This window comes from Cricetulus griseus, chromosome 7 (genome assembly GCF_003668045.3).
Source record: "Cricetulus griseus strain 17A/GY chromosome 7, alternate assembly CriGri-PICRH-1.0, whole genome shotgun sequence".
NCBI lineage: Eukaryota > Metazoa > Chordata > Mammalia > Rodentia > Cricetidae > Cricetulus > Cricetulus griseus.
Genome location: NC_048600.1, coordinates 82967349 through 82985381, shown reverse-complemented (window position 1 = coordinate 82985381; position 18033 = coordinate 82967349). Strand labels below are relative to the sequence as shown.

General features: G+C 53.3%; 1 protein-coding gene and 2 non-coding genes across 6 annotated transcripts; all 3 read right to left on the bottom strand.

Annotated features, from left to right (window-relative positions):
• Positions 1–1299: 1299 nt before the first annotated feature.
• On the bottom strand, positions 1300–1381 carry Trnas-cga. The gene has a single exon. It is a non-coding gene; the product is annotated as a tRNA-Ser (tRNA).
• Positions 1382–1727: 346 nt separating this feature from the next.
• On the bottom strand, positions 1728–1801 carry Trnat-agu. Its single transcript has one exon. It is a non-coding gene; the product is annotated as a tRNA-Thr (tRNA).
• A 544-nt stretch (positions 1802–2345) lies between these two features.
• Per1 (period circadian regulator 1) lies at positions 2346–17345 on the bottom strand. Of its 4 annotated transcripts, none has more exons than XM_027427053.2 (23): positions 17141–17344; positions 11584–11991; positions 11372–11470; positions 11123–11277; positions 10906–11027; positions 10614–10815; positions 10415–10466; positions 10139–10281; positions 9723–9801; positions 9542–9648; positions 9228–9381; positions 9029–9137; positions 8812–8943; positions 8539–8644; positions 8267–8438; positions 8049–8179; positions 7641–7820; positions 6827–7069; positions 5378–5988; positions 4748–4934; positions 4368–4557; positions 3921–4071; positions 2346–3253 (listed from the first exon to the last, which is right to left on the bottom strand). In XM_027427053.2, exons 2-23 carry the CDS (start codon positions 11856–11858, stop codon positions 2933–2935), a joined length of 3921 nt encoding a protein of 1306 aa, XP_027282854.1. In that variant the 5' UTR covers positions 11859–11991; positions 17141–17344; the 3' UTR covers positions 2346–2932. The 4 variants fall into 4 exon arrangements, with proteins under 4 accessions (XP_027282854.1, XP_035303776.1, XP_027282855.1 ...); XM_035447885.1 differs by lacking the exon at positions 17141–17344 and adding an exon at positions 15092–15266; XM_027427054.2 differs by lacking the exon at positions 17141–17344 and adding an exon at positions 13492–13645.
• Between the last annotated feature and the right edge of the window lie 688 nt (positions 17346–18033).

Below are 18033 nucleotides of genomic sequence, written 5' to 3'. Positions count from 1 at the left end.
AACAAAGTCATCAGCTATGACAGTGAGGAGGGTATGGACAGAGTTGGAGGGAGTCAAAGGAGCATAGGAAGGAAGACAGTGAGATCATTCATTACTGCATGGAGGAGCAAGGGATGGAATGGTAACTGAAGAAGAGCACAGGTCCAGACAGTGTCTTACTGGTTTTTGACCTTTTCTCCAGTTGGCTCACAACACTCTAGTCTGAGTAATCAGAAAGAACAGAGGCCTATTTAGCTAAACAGTCTGGAAGCTGGGAAGTCTGAGAACATGGTGCCAGCATATCTGGTGCGAGCTTTTTTGCTGCATCAGAATCTGGTAGGGGGAATCACATGGTGTGACAGAAAAGCAAGCTTGTTAGAGTCGCTTCTTAGAAAGCTATTACCATCCATCGTGATGATATCCTCTAGTACAAATAAAGTCCTCAAAGCCCTTTCTCCCATCTAATTACACATCTGGGGATTAAGTCGCTAACACAAGACTTTTCAAGAACACAGCAGATATTTTTGTTGTCCCATGTCTTGAAGCTGATGGGAGCAATACAGTAGAAAGGGAAATTTTGATGGCAGGAAAAGAGAGGAACGTAGGTCAGAAGGATGGGAAATCTAGATGTGGAGGTTGACCACAGTTGAGTTTAAGGTCTCTCCTGCAGAAATCGGGGAAAGGAAGAGGGGTGGTGGTAAGGACATGCAGTTGTGGATGTCCGTGGGAAACAAGAGAGCAGAGCTTCAACCCTACACAACGAGCTATAGCCAACTGAGGAAAGCTGGGAGTCGGGGAGGTGACCCACCCCAAGAAAGAGTGTACCAACTGGTTGTCCAATGCCAAACCGCCAGCCCTGAAAACATATACAGGTAGCATTATACAAACCGAACAAGTTATATTTGAGAATATACGTGTATATACATATACATATGCATGCAATAACAATTAGAAAAATAAGGTCATGAGTTTAAAGGAGAGCAGGGAGCATACGTGCAGATTTGAATGTAATCAAATTACAACCTCAAAAATAAAAAATAGAGTTGAAGGCACAGTGAAAGGTTCATGGTTTCAGGTGACACCGTCGGAAAGTAGATTTTGAGTGAAGCTGGGAATCTTTGTGATGGGATGGAGTTTGAAGTTGAAATTGAAGCGCGTTTTACAAGTCCACGAAAGTCTGTTTCGCACGGGGGCGCTAGCGAGCTGGGTCCCGGGTGGCTGAATCCCAGCGAGAGTTTCTCCAAAGGAAGAAAGAACTAGATAGAAAACGAAGTACTTTGCGCTAAACAAGGCCGTAATACCTAATACCAAAACTGTTACCGCTGTGAGCAGGATTCGAACCTGCGCGGGGAGACCCCATTGGATTTCGAGTCCAACGCCTTAACCACTCGGCCATCACAGCCGCGTGCGGCCTTGGACCTGCGGAGCTATAGCTGCCTATCAAGGCACTTGACCATTATAGATAGCGGATTTGGGTTTCTCAAAGCAGCTGTGCGCGTGCGCTGGCGGTTTCACGCGACCTTCTGAGGAGCAACACCTCTCTCCAGGACTCCATTCGCAGAGCCACAGCGGAACCCCAATAAAACCAGTTCCCCACCCTATTCCAGTCCCTCCAAGAGTTGAGGGTCTTTGTCTCAAGGACAAGCGGTCTCTGTTCGGCCTGAAGTACACTAGGTAAGAGGAAGACTCCCTTGGGGAGAGAAAGGTCAAATTTGGCAATAATATACCACTTCCTATGCAAACCAACCAGGCACCGCTGGGATTCGAACCCAGGATCTCCTGTTTACTAGACAGGCGCTTTAACCAGCTAAGCCACGGCGCCAACCAGTGTGCTAACTGCTACAGAGCAGATCAGCTGTTACTAGCGGGAAGCCGGGAAAGGCGGATTCTGAAGATTGACCAACAATTTGAACTGGACCTCCGATGATTCGATCCACCCTGGCCCCCCCTACCCTTTCAAGTCTGAGTTAAAGGACTAGTGTCTTAGCTAACTAAACTGACCCGCTGAAGAGCTATTTCTGATGGGGTACTGACATGAAGCTAAAGAAACTTAGCTAAACTACCTCGGGTTTCCCAGAACCCCACTTGCTTCTGCCAGTACCAAGTACCAAGTGCTTCTCCAGTACCAAGACTGGAGCTTGCCAAGACCTTAACCACGTGTCGCCTCTCTGCTTCTCAGGAACCAAGCTAAGGTAGTGGTGGAGAGTGTAGTTCTTAGTAAGTGTGAGAGTTTACCAGACTTAGCAAAGTCCCTTGCTGCCAGGAATGCGGAGGGGGAAGGAATAGGGCTTATCAACCCACCTACAAAACAATCTTGCTGGTGGCTCCTTCCCTCACCCAAACTCCCAACTTCATTTCACAAAGTCTTGGACTTTTTGGTTTTTCATTTTGTATTAAAAAAATAACAGACACAATATCAAAAACACAAATGCCATTGGTAGAGGGTAGAGCTGAGAACACCTGGGTCCCACCTGAGGGGCAGCACCAGGGACTCCATGGTCCACCAACCTCCCCCACCCTGGAGCAGCTAGGGGTTCAAAACCCCTGGGTCCTACACTGACCCCAGGCTCCCCTCCTCCCATCTGGGATGAGACAGGAGAGTGAGCTGTCTCCCCCAATAAATAAGTGCAGCCCCAACCCTCCGACAGGGACTCAGGCTCAGCTGAGATTTGGAGAGACCACGTCAGCAGCTTGTCAGCCGGGTGAGGAATGGTCTCCTCAGCAGGGTGGGAACGGGCAATCCTCCAAACTGGGTGGGAAACTTCCACTCTCTGCTAAGAGGCGAGAGGCAGCTCCTGGGCCCTGGGCTGGTAGTGGGGGTCCTGCCCCCTGTTGGGAGAAGCTGGGGCAGTTTCCTATTGGTTGGTCCAGCCATATCTTGAGTTCTAAGAACCCCAACATGGTTGAAAAGGAAGCCTCTCATAGTCTGCTGCAAGTGGCCTCAAAATGGAGTCTAGCTGGTGCCGTTTTCTTCCGAAGGTAAAGCTGGACTGGATGCGTTCCCACCTTGTTCTTCTTCCTCCATGGCAGAGTCCTGAGAGCTTGAGCCCTTAGCCCCAATTTGGGTCTGGGCCTCCTCCTCACCACCACCACCAACACCACCACCACCACCACCACCACCACCACCACCACCACCACCAACACCACCACCACCACCAACACCCTCGCCTCCACCCTCTTCCATGGGCTCCAGCCCCAGTCCATCCAGTTCTGAGAAGAGTGGGTCATGAGAATGGCCAGGATCTTGCATGCTGCTACCACAGTCCACACAGGCCTTGGAGGAAAAAGCGGGATATGAGTTAGGCAGGATCCTCTCCAGGAATCTGCAAACCCAGCAACCACCCTTAACAGTGAGTCCCAAAATATCTCCAAGAAACCAGTCCACACATGTGGCTACAGTCTAATAAGTTTGGAAAATCCTCTACTGAGGGGGCTGAAGAGCCCAGCTTCAGATACCAGTACCCATATGGTGGTTTAACCATCCTTAACTCCAGTCCCAGACCACCCTCTTCTGACAAAAACACTCATACATATAAATCTTTTAAACAATTTTTTTAAAGTGCTCTACTGAGACCCCACTACAATGGGGTGGTATGATGGGTCAAAGAAGCTCTGTAAAGTCTTGTGAGGTAATGTGGCTTAATATTATATGGAGAGATGGCTCAGTGGTTAAAAGCAGTGGCTGTTCTTCCAAAGGACCCGGGTTCTATTCCCTGCACCCACATGGCAGCTCACACCTGTCTGTAATTTCAGTTCCAGGGGATCTGGTATCCTTACACCAAAGTACATTAAAAACAACAACAACAACAAAAAAAAACATATTACATAATCCAGCAGCCGATTTATGGGATTAGCATCCTTCAGAATTAATGATCCAAAGACACAGAGATAACTCAGTATTTTCCACACTAGTCTCTTCCAGCCTCCCAGACTTTTCTCACCATCACATCAAGGGCCCGAGGCAGCTGGCCCTTCCGGACCCAGGAGTGCACAGCACCCAGTTCCCGCCGCTGGTCCTCTGAGAACCGTGGCTGTTGCTTCTGCATGGCCCGGAGTCTCTCCCGGTCTTGCTTCAGCACAGAGGCTGTGTCCCTGTGTGAAGATGGTAGAGGCTAGGATCCAGGGTCAAGACCCATGGGGTTCAAGACCCATGGGGTTAGCATTCATCTTCAACCACAATTCCTTAACCCATTGTCTTCTGTGCCTTCCTTGAAGGTAAGTAAGATTTCAACACCAGGAAACCTACTCTCAACTTGAGAACCCTGACAAGGGACAGGGGCATATGCACAATGAGCACCTCCAGGTCAGACCTCAGATTATCTGGGCAGTGCAGGTAGGCTAGTCTGTACTGCTCTCAAAGGGAAGAAGATGAGTCCTCTAATACTCACCTGGAGGGCACCTGGTATGTCATCATGACATGCTGGTCAGCATTGGCCATGAGCAGCCAGATAGGATCCTGGAGCACATACTTAATGACCTGGTCCCCGGGCTCAGTCCTGGCCTGAGCAGCGCCAGCCTCAGCCTCTGAAGAGTCGATGCTACCAAAGTACTTGCTTGTGTGGCTGCTTTGGCTGCTGCCTGTGGAGAGGTGGGGAAGGCCAATGGAGCCAGGATGGCTAACACATCCACCCTGAGAGGCTTCAACCAGGTCATCCTCTAAGGCCATGTGTCCAGCCCACTGGCCTTAACAAGTTAGGCCAAACTAGGGCTTACCTTCCCACCTCCCCATCTCTGTCCTACTCTGGGAAGTACTGGAGGGAGCACTCACGAGTAATGCTGGCTGAGGTGCTCCCCCCTTCATGGGATCCTGAACCAGACCCAGAGCCCAAGCCAGAGCCCAGAGAGCCTGAAGCTGCAGAGCCTGTTCCAGAGCGAGAATCTTCTTGTAGTAGGAGCTCCAGCAAGTCGCTGGAGCCTGAAAGTGCATCCTGATTGGAGGACTCGGTTACCTCTACCTAGAGGAGTAGAGTGGAGTAGGACAGGAAGGCGGTAAGGAATCACACCACAGTGCTTCTTATCAAATGCTTCTGTTGGGGGAGGGGCACCAAAGGAGGCACACCCGACCCCACAGATCTTTGCTCCTTGCTCCATGACACAGGGCCAAGCTGACAGGACAGTTGACGGGTACGGAACATAATGCTGGACCCTTTCTAAGCGGCAGAGACACGTTTACAACGTATACTGACGTACACTGGATGTCCTCACCACCTGTCAGACAGACAGAACTGTCCCTTCCCAGGGGAAGCAGTTCATTTCTGCTTCATTCACAAATTCCTCTTGAACCTCCCACCCATACCAACTCCAGCAAGCTGAGAACTGGCCCAGGAAGAAGCACACAGGCAGAAGAGGGGCAAGGGCTGAGGGCCGTGGGAGAGGGGGAGAGGGAGTTGTTGCTCACCAGTCTGGCCTCTGGCTCAGCAGCCTCCTCACTGGGAGGCGGGGGCCCAGCACTGCTTCCAGGGCCCCCTGCAGCAGTACCCCCCTCAGTGCGGGGGGGCTCCTCAAGCTGCAGCAGATTGAGCTGCAGTGGGGAACTGCATCTCGAGTTGAACAGTGGGGAGTCTGGGCGGTGTGAGGGGCTGGGGGCCAGTGGGGGCAGGGACGGAGAAGGTGAGTGGGAAGCAGGAGTAGGTGGCCCCTCAGCAGGAGCCTGGGATACTCCATACGGATAGCTAGGTGGGGTAGGGAATAGATAGTTAGGGAGCACCAAGGCCACCATTGGAGTCACCAAGGGAGAAGGGAAAGTAGCAGGGGGCACAGATGTGGGGGCAGGGGGAAGAGGCTGTGGACCTCCTCGAGGGGAGAACACTGGGAGTGGGTAGGGCTGGACCATTGCTGGGAAGGGGGTAGTGGCTGGTGGGGGTGGCCAGGGTCCAGAAGAGGGCATAGGTGAAGGATGGGAGACATAGCAGGGAGTTTCAGGCTGGGGGGTCTGGTGGTGGCGAGAACGTTTTGCTTTAGATCTGCAGTGGTGTCGGCGACCAGGGGGCATGGGGCCATGGTGGCAGCCTGTGGGGAAAGACCAGGGTTAGCAAGGAGCCTGCCACCTCCACTGCCCTAACACACTGAGTACAGGCAAAGGGCCCAGAAAGCTGCTCAGCCTGCACGCAAAACAGCAAGATAGAAAGTAGGGGACATTTCAGGGAAGAATCACAGGAGACAGGGGACAGGGGGTTTATTGTGAAAGGAGCCAGGAGGGCAAGGTTACATGAGGGTCAAGCTGGGAGTGTGCAAAACAGAGGCACACTGGCAGAAAGAGGAGGCAGACTGGGTCCATGGATGAACAGGCAGGTGACTTCAGTCCATCTGCCAAAATCCCTCAGGCTGGCCAGCCTGGATACTTGTCCTGCCAGTTGAAACTGTGCTCTGCCTAACTCACAATGGAACGATGTGGTGGGCAGAATAAGCCAGTCCTCAGCCCTAGGTCCTGCAGCTGGTTGCAAAAGTCTCCTGCAGGTACCCAGAGGGGCTACTTTCTATCTGCCCTGGAAGTCCAACCCCATCCAAGATTGGCCCAGAGTCTCTGTGGATCGCCATCAGTGATGCTAACAATTTTTGCCCTTGTTCCAGGAGCTTACCTGGAACTGAGCTCTTCCACCTGCTTGTCTCAGTGCCCCACCCCCACCCGGCCCCAAGCTTCCCTCCTCAGCTTGCAGCCTGGAACCCTGACCTAGTAGGGAGAAGCTATGTAGGAATCTAACTAAACAGGGCCCTGAAGATGGAAACAGCATCAGCCTGGGCCCCAGGGCAGGAGCATCTATTGCCCTCACCACCACATTACCACCCTCAGCATCTGGCCCTCAGCTGGCTGTGCAAAAGGCAGCTCAAGGAAGCCCCAGGTGGCTACCTCGCTCGCCAGGGGCTGAGGGGGCCACAGAAGAGTTGTCAAGTCCACGAAGCCTGCCAAGGTCTCTGAAGCGGTTGAGGAAAGCTTGCTCTTCCTTTTGGGTGTGCAGGGACAGCACAGCCTTGGTCAGACCCACTGGACGATAGGCATCTGGGGCTGGGTCGGGGGCTACTGTGGGGCTGGGGGCTGGACTTGGGGTTGGGCCAGGAGCTAGGCCAGGCAGGTCCTCCATCATGATGATGTCTAAGGAAGGTGAGATGGGGAAAAGGTGATGAGAAACATCTCAGGGGTCAACACATCCACGCTACAACCTCCCTACCCAAGGCCTGGGACCCCAGGTACTCAAGGCCACCTCCCTGCCAGAAGCTAGACCTGGACTCTTCTTCCCATGCAAAACTGACCCAGGAAAAAGAGGATGCTCACTCTCCACCCACAGCTAAGACCCTGCCAGGAACCCCTGGGGTGATACAGCCTCCTCCTAAGGGAAGCCCACATCTTGCTTTCCACACATTTTTAAAGTCAACCCAGAGACCCTGAGGAGTCTTCATATTCCATGCTTTAGTGGTCAACATCTCAGTGTTGGACCCCCTCCCCTTATATCCAACTTTTATGGTTCAACTGACAGTAAGAATACAGGAGGGAGAATGGGGGAGGGGCAAGCAGAAGTTAGTGGGGTGAACAGTCAGGAGCAGTAGAGCCCCAAGCTAAGAAGGTAACCTCCTTCTCTCCACTGGGGGGGAGGGGGGAAAGGGAAGAGCTCTGGCTGAGGGACCAAGTGGGGCCCAGTCATACCCCCCTCACTCCACGCCCATACCCGACTCCGGGGGCTTCTTGTCTCCTACATGGACGATGGTGGAGCTGAAGCTACACTGACTGGTGACAGACACCACGCTCTCTGCCTTATTGGCCAGGGCGAGCGGGCTCAGGGTGCCTCCCACCACTGGCTCCTTCCGAGGAGTGGCCCCCTCCCCAGACAGCACTGCTGACGTCGGATCTGTGCGGAGAGATGGCACTGGTTACCACCCCCACCCCTTGGAAGGTCAGGAAAGGGAATCCCAGGGTGGAGTGGGAAAGGATTGGCTAGAGGGAGGAACCTGGAGATCAGGAGGCAGGAAAGGAGGCCCAGGAATAGCAGGCAGGAGCCCCCAAGGCAGAAATGTATAGGCCCCGCACTAACAGGACAGGAAGGGCAACGGGAGCCAGGCATGCACTGCATTTTTACCTTTCTTGGCCCCGACAGGAACTGGGCCTGCCCTCTGCTTGTCGTCATCAGAGGCTGAGGAAGCAGTGCAGGAAGAGGAGGAGGCACATTTACGCTTTGTTGTGCTGGGAATGTTGCAGCTTTCCAAATACCTGGGGATGGATGAAGCAAAGGGTTTTAGGGCAGGGCCTAGGGCTGGCAAGGCAGGACCAAGGGAGAAGGTAACTAGCAGACCTTACCTGAGGATGCTGTCCAGGCAATTGATCTGCTGGTAGGAACAGCTGGAGGCTTCTTTCCTCTCTGGCTCCTCAGAGGCCAATGCTAGTGGGGCTTGGTCAAGAGCAGGAGCCACCTCCATTTCGGGGTTTGGGGACTGGCAGGAAAGGCCTTTGGCCTTGGGTGTACCTGTAGCTGGGACAAGGAAAGGAAAAGGTAAAATGGGCTAGGAATGAGTGTAAGGGGAACGTAAGGCCTTAACCCACATCCCTGCTCTATGATTTTACCAACTTACCGAGGAGGCGGGGCCGAGGGGGAGGCTTGGCCCGGGACTCAATGAAGAGCTGCTGTCCCTGGTGCTTCACCAGATGCACATCCTTACAGATCTGCTGGAAAGTCACCTGTGGGACAGCAGAACCCTGGGCAGCATTGGGGTGGCCAGTGCCTGGGGCCTAAGTGTCGGGAAGAAGACCTGGGAGCCTAGGCAGGGGTAGCATGAGGGACTGACTGGCAACGTTTCCCAAGAGAGTAGACAAGGAGAAAGGTAACATGGGAGGAGGTTACTCACTGGAGCAGGAGGCCCAGGCCCCTCAGCATCACCCCCATTGCTATCACTGGAGGAGCCAGGGCTATGTAGAGGAACAGGAGACATCAGAGGACCAACTCCACAGAGCCCTGTAGGGCTGGAGCTGTGCACAGGCTGCAGCAAGGAGGAGGATGGGTTGGTTAGATGTCCAGACCCTACTCCCTGACCACTTCGTTCTTGAGGCCTCCCCAGCTCTCACCTGCAGCAGTAGTCGATGGATCTGCTCTGAGAGCTCCTGTATGTCAGAGTCCAGGGACAGAGCCGGGCTGGGGGCCGGGGGAGTGAAGACATCCTCATTCAGGGGTGCCCTGCAGGACAGTGAGGGTGAATACAGCCCTTTCCCTAATCCTATCATATTGCCCATTCCCAATGCCAGGTCAGAGACATGACACACTTACGTGCGTACTTTATGGCGGCCCAACACGAAAGCCACCTTGCGACTCCAGGGGTGTACAAAGCCGGCCCAGCTGGTGTCCATGGTGACATATTCCCCATTCCGAGCACAGAAGCGAATAGGAGAGTGGTCAAAGGGCTGCCCTGCCAGCTGCAGAACTATGAGAACAGGAAAGACAGTGGTATTAGTGACTGGGAGAGCTGAATAAAGTGGGGATAGACACACAAACATCCAAGAGACCACGGCATCAAGACACACCACCACGAAGGCAGCTAAGAAACCAGGGGGACAAGCGGGGGCAGCAAGATGAGAACTCACTCTTCTTATGAATGGCCAGCATAAGGGGTCTGTCCTCAGGATGCAGAAAGAGGAGTACTGGAGCCCCCAGGAGATCCTGGGGCAGGTAACCCAGCAGTGGCGCAGCCCTGCATGAGAGGAGGCGTCAGACCATGGCCTAGCTAGCCCTGGTTACCCACCTTCCTCCAAGTCTTTACCTTACCTTTCATCCACATCCTGGAAGAGGCAGCTGGGTGTGTGCCGCGTGGTAAAGATCCTCTTGTCAGGAGGGATGCGGGGAGCTGCAGCACAGAACACGAAGGTTTCATCCTCAAGGTCTAGCTCCTCAGCCCTCCTCTCTGCCTAGGGTTTGGCTGTCCAGCATTCCTCCTCTCAGCTCAGACCTGGCTTTATGGCCCATGGAGAGTCTGAGTCATCTGGTGACTCACAGCAGAGATGACACTGAGAATCACAGCTTAGGGATCTCATCCTACCTTACCTACTAGCAGGGCCTGAGCCTCTTCCTAAACCCTAAAGACCCAGCTCACGCCTCCCAGACTCTCATCTTAAACTTCACCCCATCCTAGAGGGAAAACCTTCCTCCCATCATCCCCCAGGCCAGGGCCCTAGCCTATCCACCTTCATAACCAGAGTGGATGCGCTCTGCAATCAGTAGGCAGCATGGCTGTGCAGGGGCCCCATCTGAGACCCGAATCTTGGTCACATATGGAGTTAGACGGAACGGCTGGTACCGAGGCCCTGGATCCCGGTCAGGACCTCCTCTGGCAAGGGATAGATGAATATTAGAGGCTTCCAGTGGAAAGTTGCCCACCCCCTTGTCAAAGTCACAGCCCATATAACAGAGATCACAGGAATGAATAAAAGAGAGAGGCCTGCTCTTCTCCTCCTACCTACCTGATTCGGCAGAAGACAGACTTTTCCTGGGTGAAGTCCTTGAGGCCTGAACCTAGAACAGATGACAGTGACAGTAAGCACAGTGCCATCCCTTTCTTGAGCTGAGAAGAACCCAGGAAATGAAAGCTTAGACCCTGGCTGCTCATGGCAGAAGCTTCCTGAACTGTTCCGCCCTCTGTGTAGTACAAGGGTGCTTTACCTGCAGAGGTCCCAGTGCCCCAAGTGGGCAGTCGAGATGGTGTAGTTGAGCCATAGAAGACACCCACATCCTGGGGAGCTAGGAGCTCTGAGAAGCGGGCACCCCGAAACACATCCCGCTTGCAACGCAGCAGGACACCTGCCTGCTCCGAAATATAGACAATCCGGCCTGTCAGGAAGGACACAGCCACAGAAAAGGTATCCTAGGATGAGACCAAGATTAAGAGAAGATTAGGAGCTGCAAGAATGGGGATGAGGGTGTGTTAGAACAGAGGACCCAAGCTGCAACTGACCTGGTTTCGAAGAGTATATTCAGATGTGATATGCTCCAGTTCCTCCAAGGTGTAAGTAGACATGTCCATGGCACAAGGCTCACCCTCCTCCAGACTCCACTGCTGATAATATTCCTGGTTAGCTGTGGACGAGGGTATTCAAGCCATACTCAGTAAGGAGAATGGAACCTACAATAGTCCACTCCCTGGCCACACCCTGCCAGGAAGCACCACTCACCCTGAACCTGCTTGACACATGCCAAGGCATACTGCAGTGTGGCCAGGGTCCCAGATCGGCCCTTGCCCCGACGTTCTGGTGGCAGTCGAAGTTTGAGCTCCCGAAGTGCAGTCATGAGTTCCTTCTGGGTCCTGGCTCGAGCTGACTGTTCACTACTGCAAGGCCCACAGGGAACAGAGGGGTAAAGACATTAGCCCCAGAGTCTAGCCCGCATCCCCAGGCACCTCCCACAGCCCTCATGATACACACCTGCAGCCACTGGTAGATGGGTTGTCCTGCTCTGAGCTTGCACTCAGGAGGCTATAGGCAATGGAACTACTTGGTGGGGATGGGCTCTGAGAGTTTGTACTAGAAAAGAAGCAACAGCCCAAGGTAAGGGCCATGTGATCAACAGCACCGTGCTCTCACCTAGCTCACCAGACCACTTCTGGACTATGCAGTATGTGCACACACACACACACCTCTTGCTGCTCTCAGTGGTCTCCAGTAGGGCTGAGTCCTTGCCATTGCCAGAAGAAGAACTATGAGAACTCCGCTGAGATGCACCCCTGGACTCATGTCCATTGGATTCATTGCCGCTTGAGCCATTGCTGTTTGCATCAGTGTCATCAGCCAGGTTGGGGCCTGGACAAGGCCGGTGCTGTGGGGCCCCAGGGGATGGGACTCCTCCAGGGCAGAAAGGTTCTCCGGGCCTGGGGTCTCCTCCCCCCTCAGCCCCTTCTAGGGGGCCACTCATGTCTGGGCCATGCAGTGGAGGACAAAACAGGGAAGGTGAAGAGGCCACCACGGGTGCACAACGGGGCTTTTGAGGCCTGGATAAGAGAGGTAGGCTGTCTGTCTCTGAGAGCTGACTAATTTAATCACAGCACCTAGAAAAAGAAACCAAGAAGGAAGGTTTAGCAAAGCTGAGCTGTTAACCGCACAGCATCTGTTGGCTACATTCCGTCCTTCCTCTGCCTGTCCCTCACTGATGGGACTCAAGCCTGGGGCTTGTAATAGGAAGAAGCTAAGTTCTGTTTCCCGCTCCCCCTAAGGATACCACAGGTAGGAAGGCAGTTCTCTTGAGCCTTCTCTTGCGCCCCCTGCCAGTGTGAAGTGACTACAGCCTGATTAACTAGAACTATGGCTGTGGGACAAAGCTTGCAGGTTTCCAATCCCCAAATTCTCATCAGGTCCCCACTTGGTCTGGGACTCTGAGGCCTCTCGGAGCAGGGGGTGAGCTGATCGCCTCCTATATTTAGGCTTCCGGGCTAATTTTATCCGGGGGCGGTACCACCCCCGCTGCACATGCGCATCGATGTGCCTGGCCCCACCACGCGCTTCCGCCACAGCCACGGTCGCCAGGGAAACCGACGTCAGCCGCTGAGCTCAGCGGTTGCTGGAGGGACCACAGGAGGGCAGGAGAGACCCCTCCCCCCACCCCTATTGCTGTGGAAGTGGAAAACGACCCACTCCCATACTGGCCAAACCACCCTCCATACTGGCTAGCAAGGCCCAGGAGTCACCCACCTTAACAAATTCCCAAGGCCCAGAGAGCCCAGGAGCCATGTGAAGAGAGATGAACTATAGGGACTCTAGGAGCAGATCCTAGCCTCCCCCGGGAGAAATACAGTCTCTGCTCTCTGTGGAAACGCCCCCGTCCTAGCTCTTGCCTTGATCCATCATTCTGATCAAGACACTGCTTTTGTTTTTTGGGTCCCTGTCCACTCCCAAACATCAGGACTAGAGTTACCATCTGCCATAGGCAAGGACCCAGGCATCTTCCCCAGTCTCCTACTTTTCTAGTTAACCCTACCACCTTAGGTAGAGAACACACAACAACCAACAACATACAGTTCTTCCTCTACTCCCTGTCTAACCACACCCCCATCCCAAGTATTTTCTGAGCACCAGGAGAAAAGGGAAGGCTGTGGCCAACAGCAAGAACTAGCGCTGGGAACAGGATGTTCCAGCATGAAGCGGCTGACATCACGACAGGCATGGGGCCAGGAACTGGACGGAGGAAGGACGGGGCCAGCAAAAACCAGAAGGGGTCTTTGTGCCAGGGCAAACCCGAGGACCCCCAAGTGACAAGAAAGGGGTAAGGAGCCATGCTCGCTAACGGTCTGTTGTTGGGCTTAGAACGGCTGCGATGGAGAAACAGAGCAGGAGGTAAGGTGAGCGAATAAGAATTAAACAACCCGTGAAGGGTTGAGTAGTAGAATACCTAAGGGTCCCAGGGGCGAGGAAAGGTGGACAGTAACAAGAAAGGCGGATTTCGGTTTTGCTATTCTAGCAGTCAGAGCTGAAAGTGACCCACCACATTGGAGGTAGTGGTAGCCAAGCTCCGGGACAAAGACTAGCCCTAGGATTGCAGCAGAGATCCCTACCTGGCCGTTCGAGCGCCCTCCAGGAGCCTGCCGTTTCAGCCCGCAACCGAGAAGCTCCGAGAGGCTGGGAGGCGGGTTGCATAATGCCAGGCCCTGCCCCTCATTGGCCTTCTGCCCAAAGAGCCGCAGGCCCCGCCCCCAGTTGGCTAAGGCTCTCTCCCTGGCACCCGATTGGCTACTAGCTCCCACTGAGGTCAGGGCTGTGTCACACACATCCTTGCACGTGGACTTGGGTGCTGGTGCTGGGCTGAAGGGCCTCAGTCAGCCAATGAGCTCAGGATGCCCGGCGCAGTGAATAATGAAAGGGAAGTGATAGACGGGGAGCTACCCTTTTCAGGGAAAACGTGTGGGCCACAGTGGGCGCTCAAGAGAAACCTACTTCCTGAACTGACCAGCCTTGCAGAACAAGACACCTGTCCTGGAGCCAGTTGAATGAAATGTCTGATACCCATGGGAAGTGGGAGAGAGAAAATCTAGACTGATATTCCCCGGCTTCTCCCTCAACCTTGTCATAAAGAATCTAATCCCTTCCTCTGACACGTCAGATTCTGGGAGAAGGGCAATTGAGGGTCCACGTGTCATTAAGGGGTGAGTGGGTGATGGGAGGACACAGATAATGGAAAGGGCAGCGAGAGCCAATGGCTACTGTGAAAGGAAACAAAAGCAGGTGCTTCGATGGCCAATCAGAGAAAAGGTCTCCAGACAGCCTACTTGGTGACTAGCGCTGCCTCTCTGCAGAGGATGCAGCCACCCACATTTAGGGCTGCCCCACAAGTGGGGGGGACAGGAAACCAGGACTACAAAGGGGCAGCAGAGAGGGCAGTTGAGGCCCTAGGCAGAAAAAGATGAGGTGGCAAGGGCTTTCTTTATATTCCTGCGGCTTCGGAAAAGCAAGCTAAGGTTCGAGCAGCAAGCTCATCCAGCTCATTTACTGTATTCTCAGCAGTAATGCAAGTCAGTCAGTTTGTGTCAGGACCTGACACACAGCAGACTGGCGCTAAACATGATGACTTTGTTTCTATCAAGGATAGGTAAGGGAGAGGGAGCCTCGGGAGGACGGGAAGCAACAAATTACAATTTTAAAAAGAAAAGTAGAGCACTGATTCATAAAAAAGAGAGCAGGGGCTTGATTTGGAGGAATAACGTGCCAGTCTGGGTCTATCCAGACCTGTGCTGAGCAGTTCTTCCAGGGTTCCCTGGAAACCTAGATGGCAGGTGAAGAGGCCACCAAGCAGCTGCTGACATAATCAGCTGTAAGTGCACGCCCCTCTCTGTCACGTGGCTAAAGCTTTCCTTAACAATAGTGTTTCCCTTGGAGGAGGCGGAGGGGCAGGGATTTGTAAAAAAGCTGGGACACAGAAGTGTTATAAAATAACCCAGAAAAAAAAAAAAAAAACAGAAGCAGGAAAACGGAAAACAAAAGACACAGGCACCTGAATCCCCAGCTTCCTCTTCCTGAAAATGATGCTGCTTTCCTGCCCCCTCGTACTGTGTGTGACCCTGTTCTCTCCTTTTTTTGTTTTCAGACCCCTTTCTCCCTCCACAGCTCTCAAGGATTTAGGTGTGATTCCTCTGACCCAAACAGCCATTGCTCACCCACCTCCGTATCTGCCATTTACACAGACAAAAGGTTCAGCACTCCAACAGCCCCCACCTAGTCCCAAGGCCCAGGTTGTCAGGTCTGACGGTCCCCACAGTAACCAGGCTCTGCTGCCGTCAATGGAGAAGAGGGGGCGGGAGACAGTGGTGACGTCAAAGCGGAGGAAGGAGGCGGGGCGAGGCAGCCGGGGAATGTGGGGCAGGGAGGCTGGAGAGGCAGCGGTTTGGGAGGCAGCCAGCCCCAGAGGGCGGCGGCCAGCGCACTAGGGAACATCGTGTTCTCTTGGCTGGTGGCCCAGGACATGCACTCAGACTTGGCGCCTCCCCCAACCCAACGACAGCCGTCCTGTACAAAAGCCAGGGATTCCTGGAGAGACGGTTAGGAGAAAGGGGTCCCCCTTCCCTACCCCCATGCCTGGCTCTCTTTTCCGGACTTGGCGTTTGTGGGCCCCCAGCTGGTTCTTACAGCTCCTGGCGTTGGCTTTTCCCTTTCACCAAACTGTACACAGCTGCTGGCCAGGTACCAAAGAGCCACCGCGGGTAAATCGGAGGCCCAGGTTCAGAGAGGGAACGCGCACCTTTGCTCCTTCCCAGAGGCCCCCTTCAGAGGCGGAATTTCTAGTTACTATTACAACACAGAATGGGGGTGGGTTGGGGAGAATGCATTTAGAATAAGGAAGTCAAACTGGGACAGTGCAAGTAGCCTCAGTCTGGAGCCCAGATCTTGGGAGAGGAATACAGGGGAGGAATGATGGAATTTGGGTTGGTGCCTGCAGACCAGAAAAATCAGGAAGAGGGAAAAGAGGAGTCATCAAAACTTGCAGAAAAACAGAAGATGAGGGTTAGCTCTATCACTATTGCTTAGTTACCTTATAGTTTGTGTTTTAAATGACCCAAGCGTGGGCTTCGTATTTTATGTATACTGTTTTTTTAAGCCCCAAAACAACTGAATGAAGGTAGCTATCACTCTTATTTCATGAGGGATAACTAAGACTTAGTAGTCACTAAACTTGCCTTAATTGTCTGCTTCATAAACATGTTCTCAGCTTCTTAATAATGGAGCCCAAGGTTCAAGCTCTGATGATGTCTTGTCCTGGCTTCTTACCCTCAGGGACCCTCTGAAAGTGTTACTAACCCTCTACTCTGCATTCCAGCACCGTCAAACCAGGACTTCTCACATATTTCCCTAGTTCTAAGTTTGGTGCCTAGAATACAAGCTTCATCCAGTTCCTTCTTCCTTTCCGCATGATCTAAAGGCATTGTTTGTACTCCACACACACCACCACCGTTCATTTTTTTTACTATGCTCAAAGGCCTTGAAATCATCCGAGAAGTCTCCAGCCACTATTACAGGAACCTGTAGGAACCTCACTTCCTCCCTCTCCCACCTCAACCAGGCCTGTCTAGACAGCAGAGCAGCCTTTTGGTGCCTCCTCACCTCTGGCAAGTCGAGAAGAGTGGGCAAGCCGGTATATAGAAACCCTCTACCCTATTCTCCCTTTCAGAATCCAATAAATCGCTAGCTCATTTCTGTTTACAAGCATGTACCTGAGACCCCAACGCTATCCTTTCCACGTGAAAAAGTAACCCATGGTCGTGATGAGATAGCTTCCGAGTCACACAAATCAGCACACCAACCTTTCTCAGAATACCATCCCACATTCCCACCTGCCCTACCAGGGCCTTTCTCCAGGCTCAGACTCTGCCTCTCCAAGTATTTAGGGAGCCTACCCAAACCTTAACCAACTCTCAGGCGTCCTATCGCAGGCCCTTCAGCTCCCTCGGGTGGCTGAGGGCTTCTGAGCACTCTAGGCTAGGCAATAGGGTCTAGGGACCCTAGAGAGCTGAGAGATGTATGCTAGTAACTCCCATCCATGTTCCCCTAGAGCTGAGTTTGCAGTCCACAACCGTCAAGCACTCCTATTGCAACCATCGCGCATTTGCATGATCACGCACACACACACACACCACGCCACTGACACCCCTTTTGGCCGAGCAATCCTCCCGGGAAAAACCCATTTCGACCGCCCCAGAGTAGGGGGCTACTCACAGTTCCGATCGCACGCAGAATCCAAATTTCTTCACTACTTGGGAAGCTACTCCACAGGCTCCTCCAGGCCTTCCCACTGCCCATTCTGTCACGCCTCCCAAGCTTATTGGCTTACAGGCGCCAACCCATGCCCCGCGCCGCGTGCAGCCGACAAGCCCCTGCAAAGCCACCATTGGCACTTCAGGGCGCAGTCATCTTACCATTGGGCAACATGACAACCGGTAGTGATAGAGCCACGTGAGGGAGGGGGCGCCCCAGCGCGTTGATTGGACATCTGACCGGAAGCCACACCTCTCGCCCACTCCCAAAGCTTTTATTGGCTGTGGAAACAGCCCCGCCCTGCCTAAATCGGTGACGCAAATGCCAGCCCTGCCCTAAAAACTTTCTCATAGGCTGAGAGGTCTCGGAGATGTAGGGAACACGTGCGGGCCGGCTCACGCGGCAACTTGTTTACCGAGAAGCTGGGGATTTTCCTTGACGACACTTACCCAAGACTGTGGAGTCTGCGCAGGCCTGCCGAGCGACTTGTACGCAGGCGTAGATGTGACAGGCTATGGCGTAGTGGGGATACTTAGTAGAGACCCTGCCAAGACAAGAGGCTCCTGGTGCCCGAGTTTTGTGTCTCCGATTATCCCCAAAGCTTAAATCTGAACATAAGAAGAGGTCTTTAGATTGCATGACGATGATAGTGAAAATGACAGTCGCCTCCTGTTTTCTGTATCAGACGCTTCTTGCAGACTCCTGATGACTACTCATAACCTCACAGAGACTGAGATGCAGGGGTTACATAATCTGTCAGAATTCCCATGTTAACATGTTGATTTAAAAGCTCTGACACCGTGAAGGTAGGTCGGTGTCTTAGGCCTATGGAAACCTTAAGCCTAGAAGTAATT

Excerpts from the sequence above, each read along its gene's own strand:
- Per1 (XM_027427053.2), bottom strand. The coding sequence starts at position 11,858 with ATGAGTGGCCCCCTAGAAGGGGCTGAGGGGGGAGGAGACCCCAGGCCC. Across the intron at positions 10,816-10,905 it reads AATATACTCTTCGAAACCAG|GATACCTTTTCTGTGGCTGT; the intron begins GTCAGTTGCAGC and ends GTCTCATCCTAG. Across the intron at positions 7,821-8,048 it reads TCCTGTCGGGGCCAAGAAAG|ATCCGACGTCAGCAGTGCTG; the intron begins GTAAAAATGCAG and ends CTCTCCGCACAG.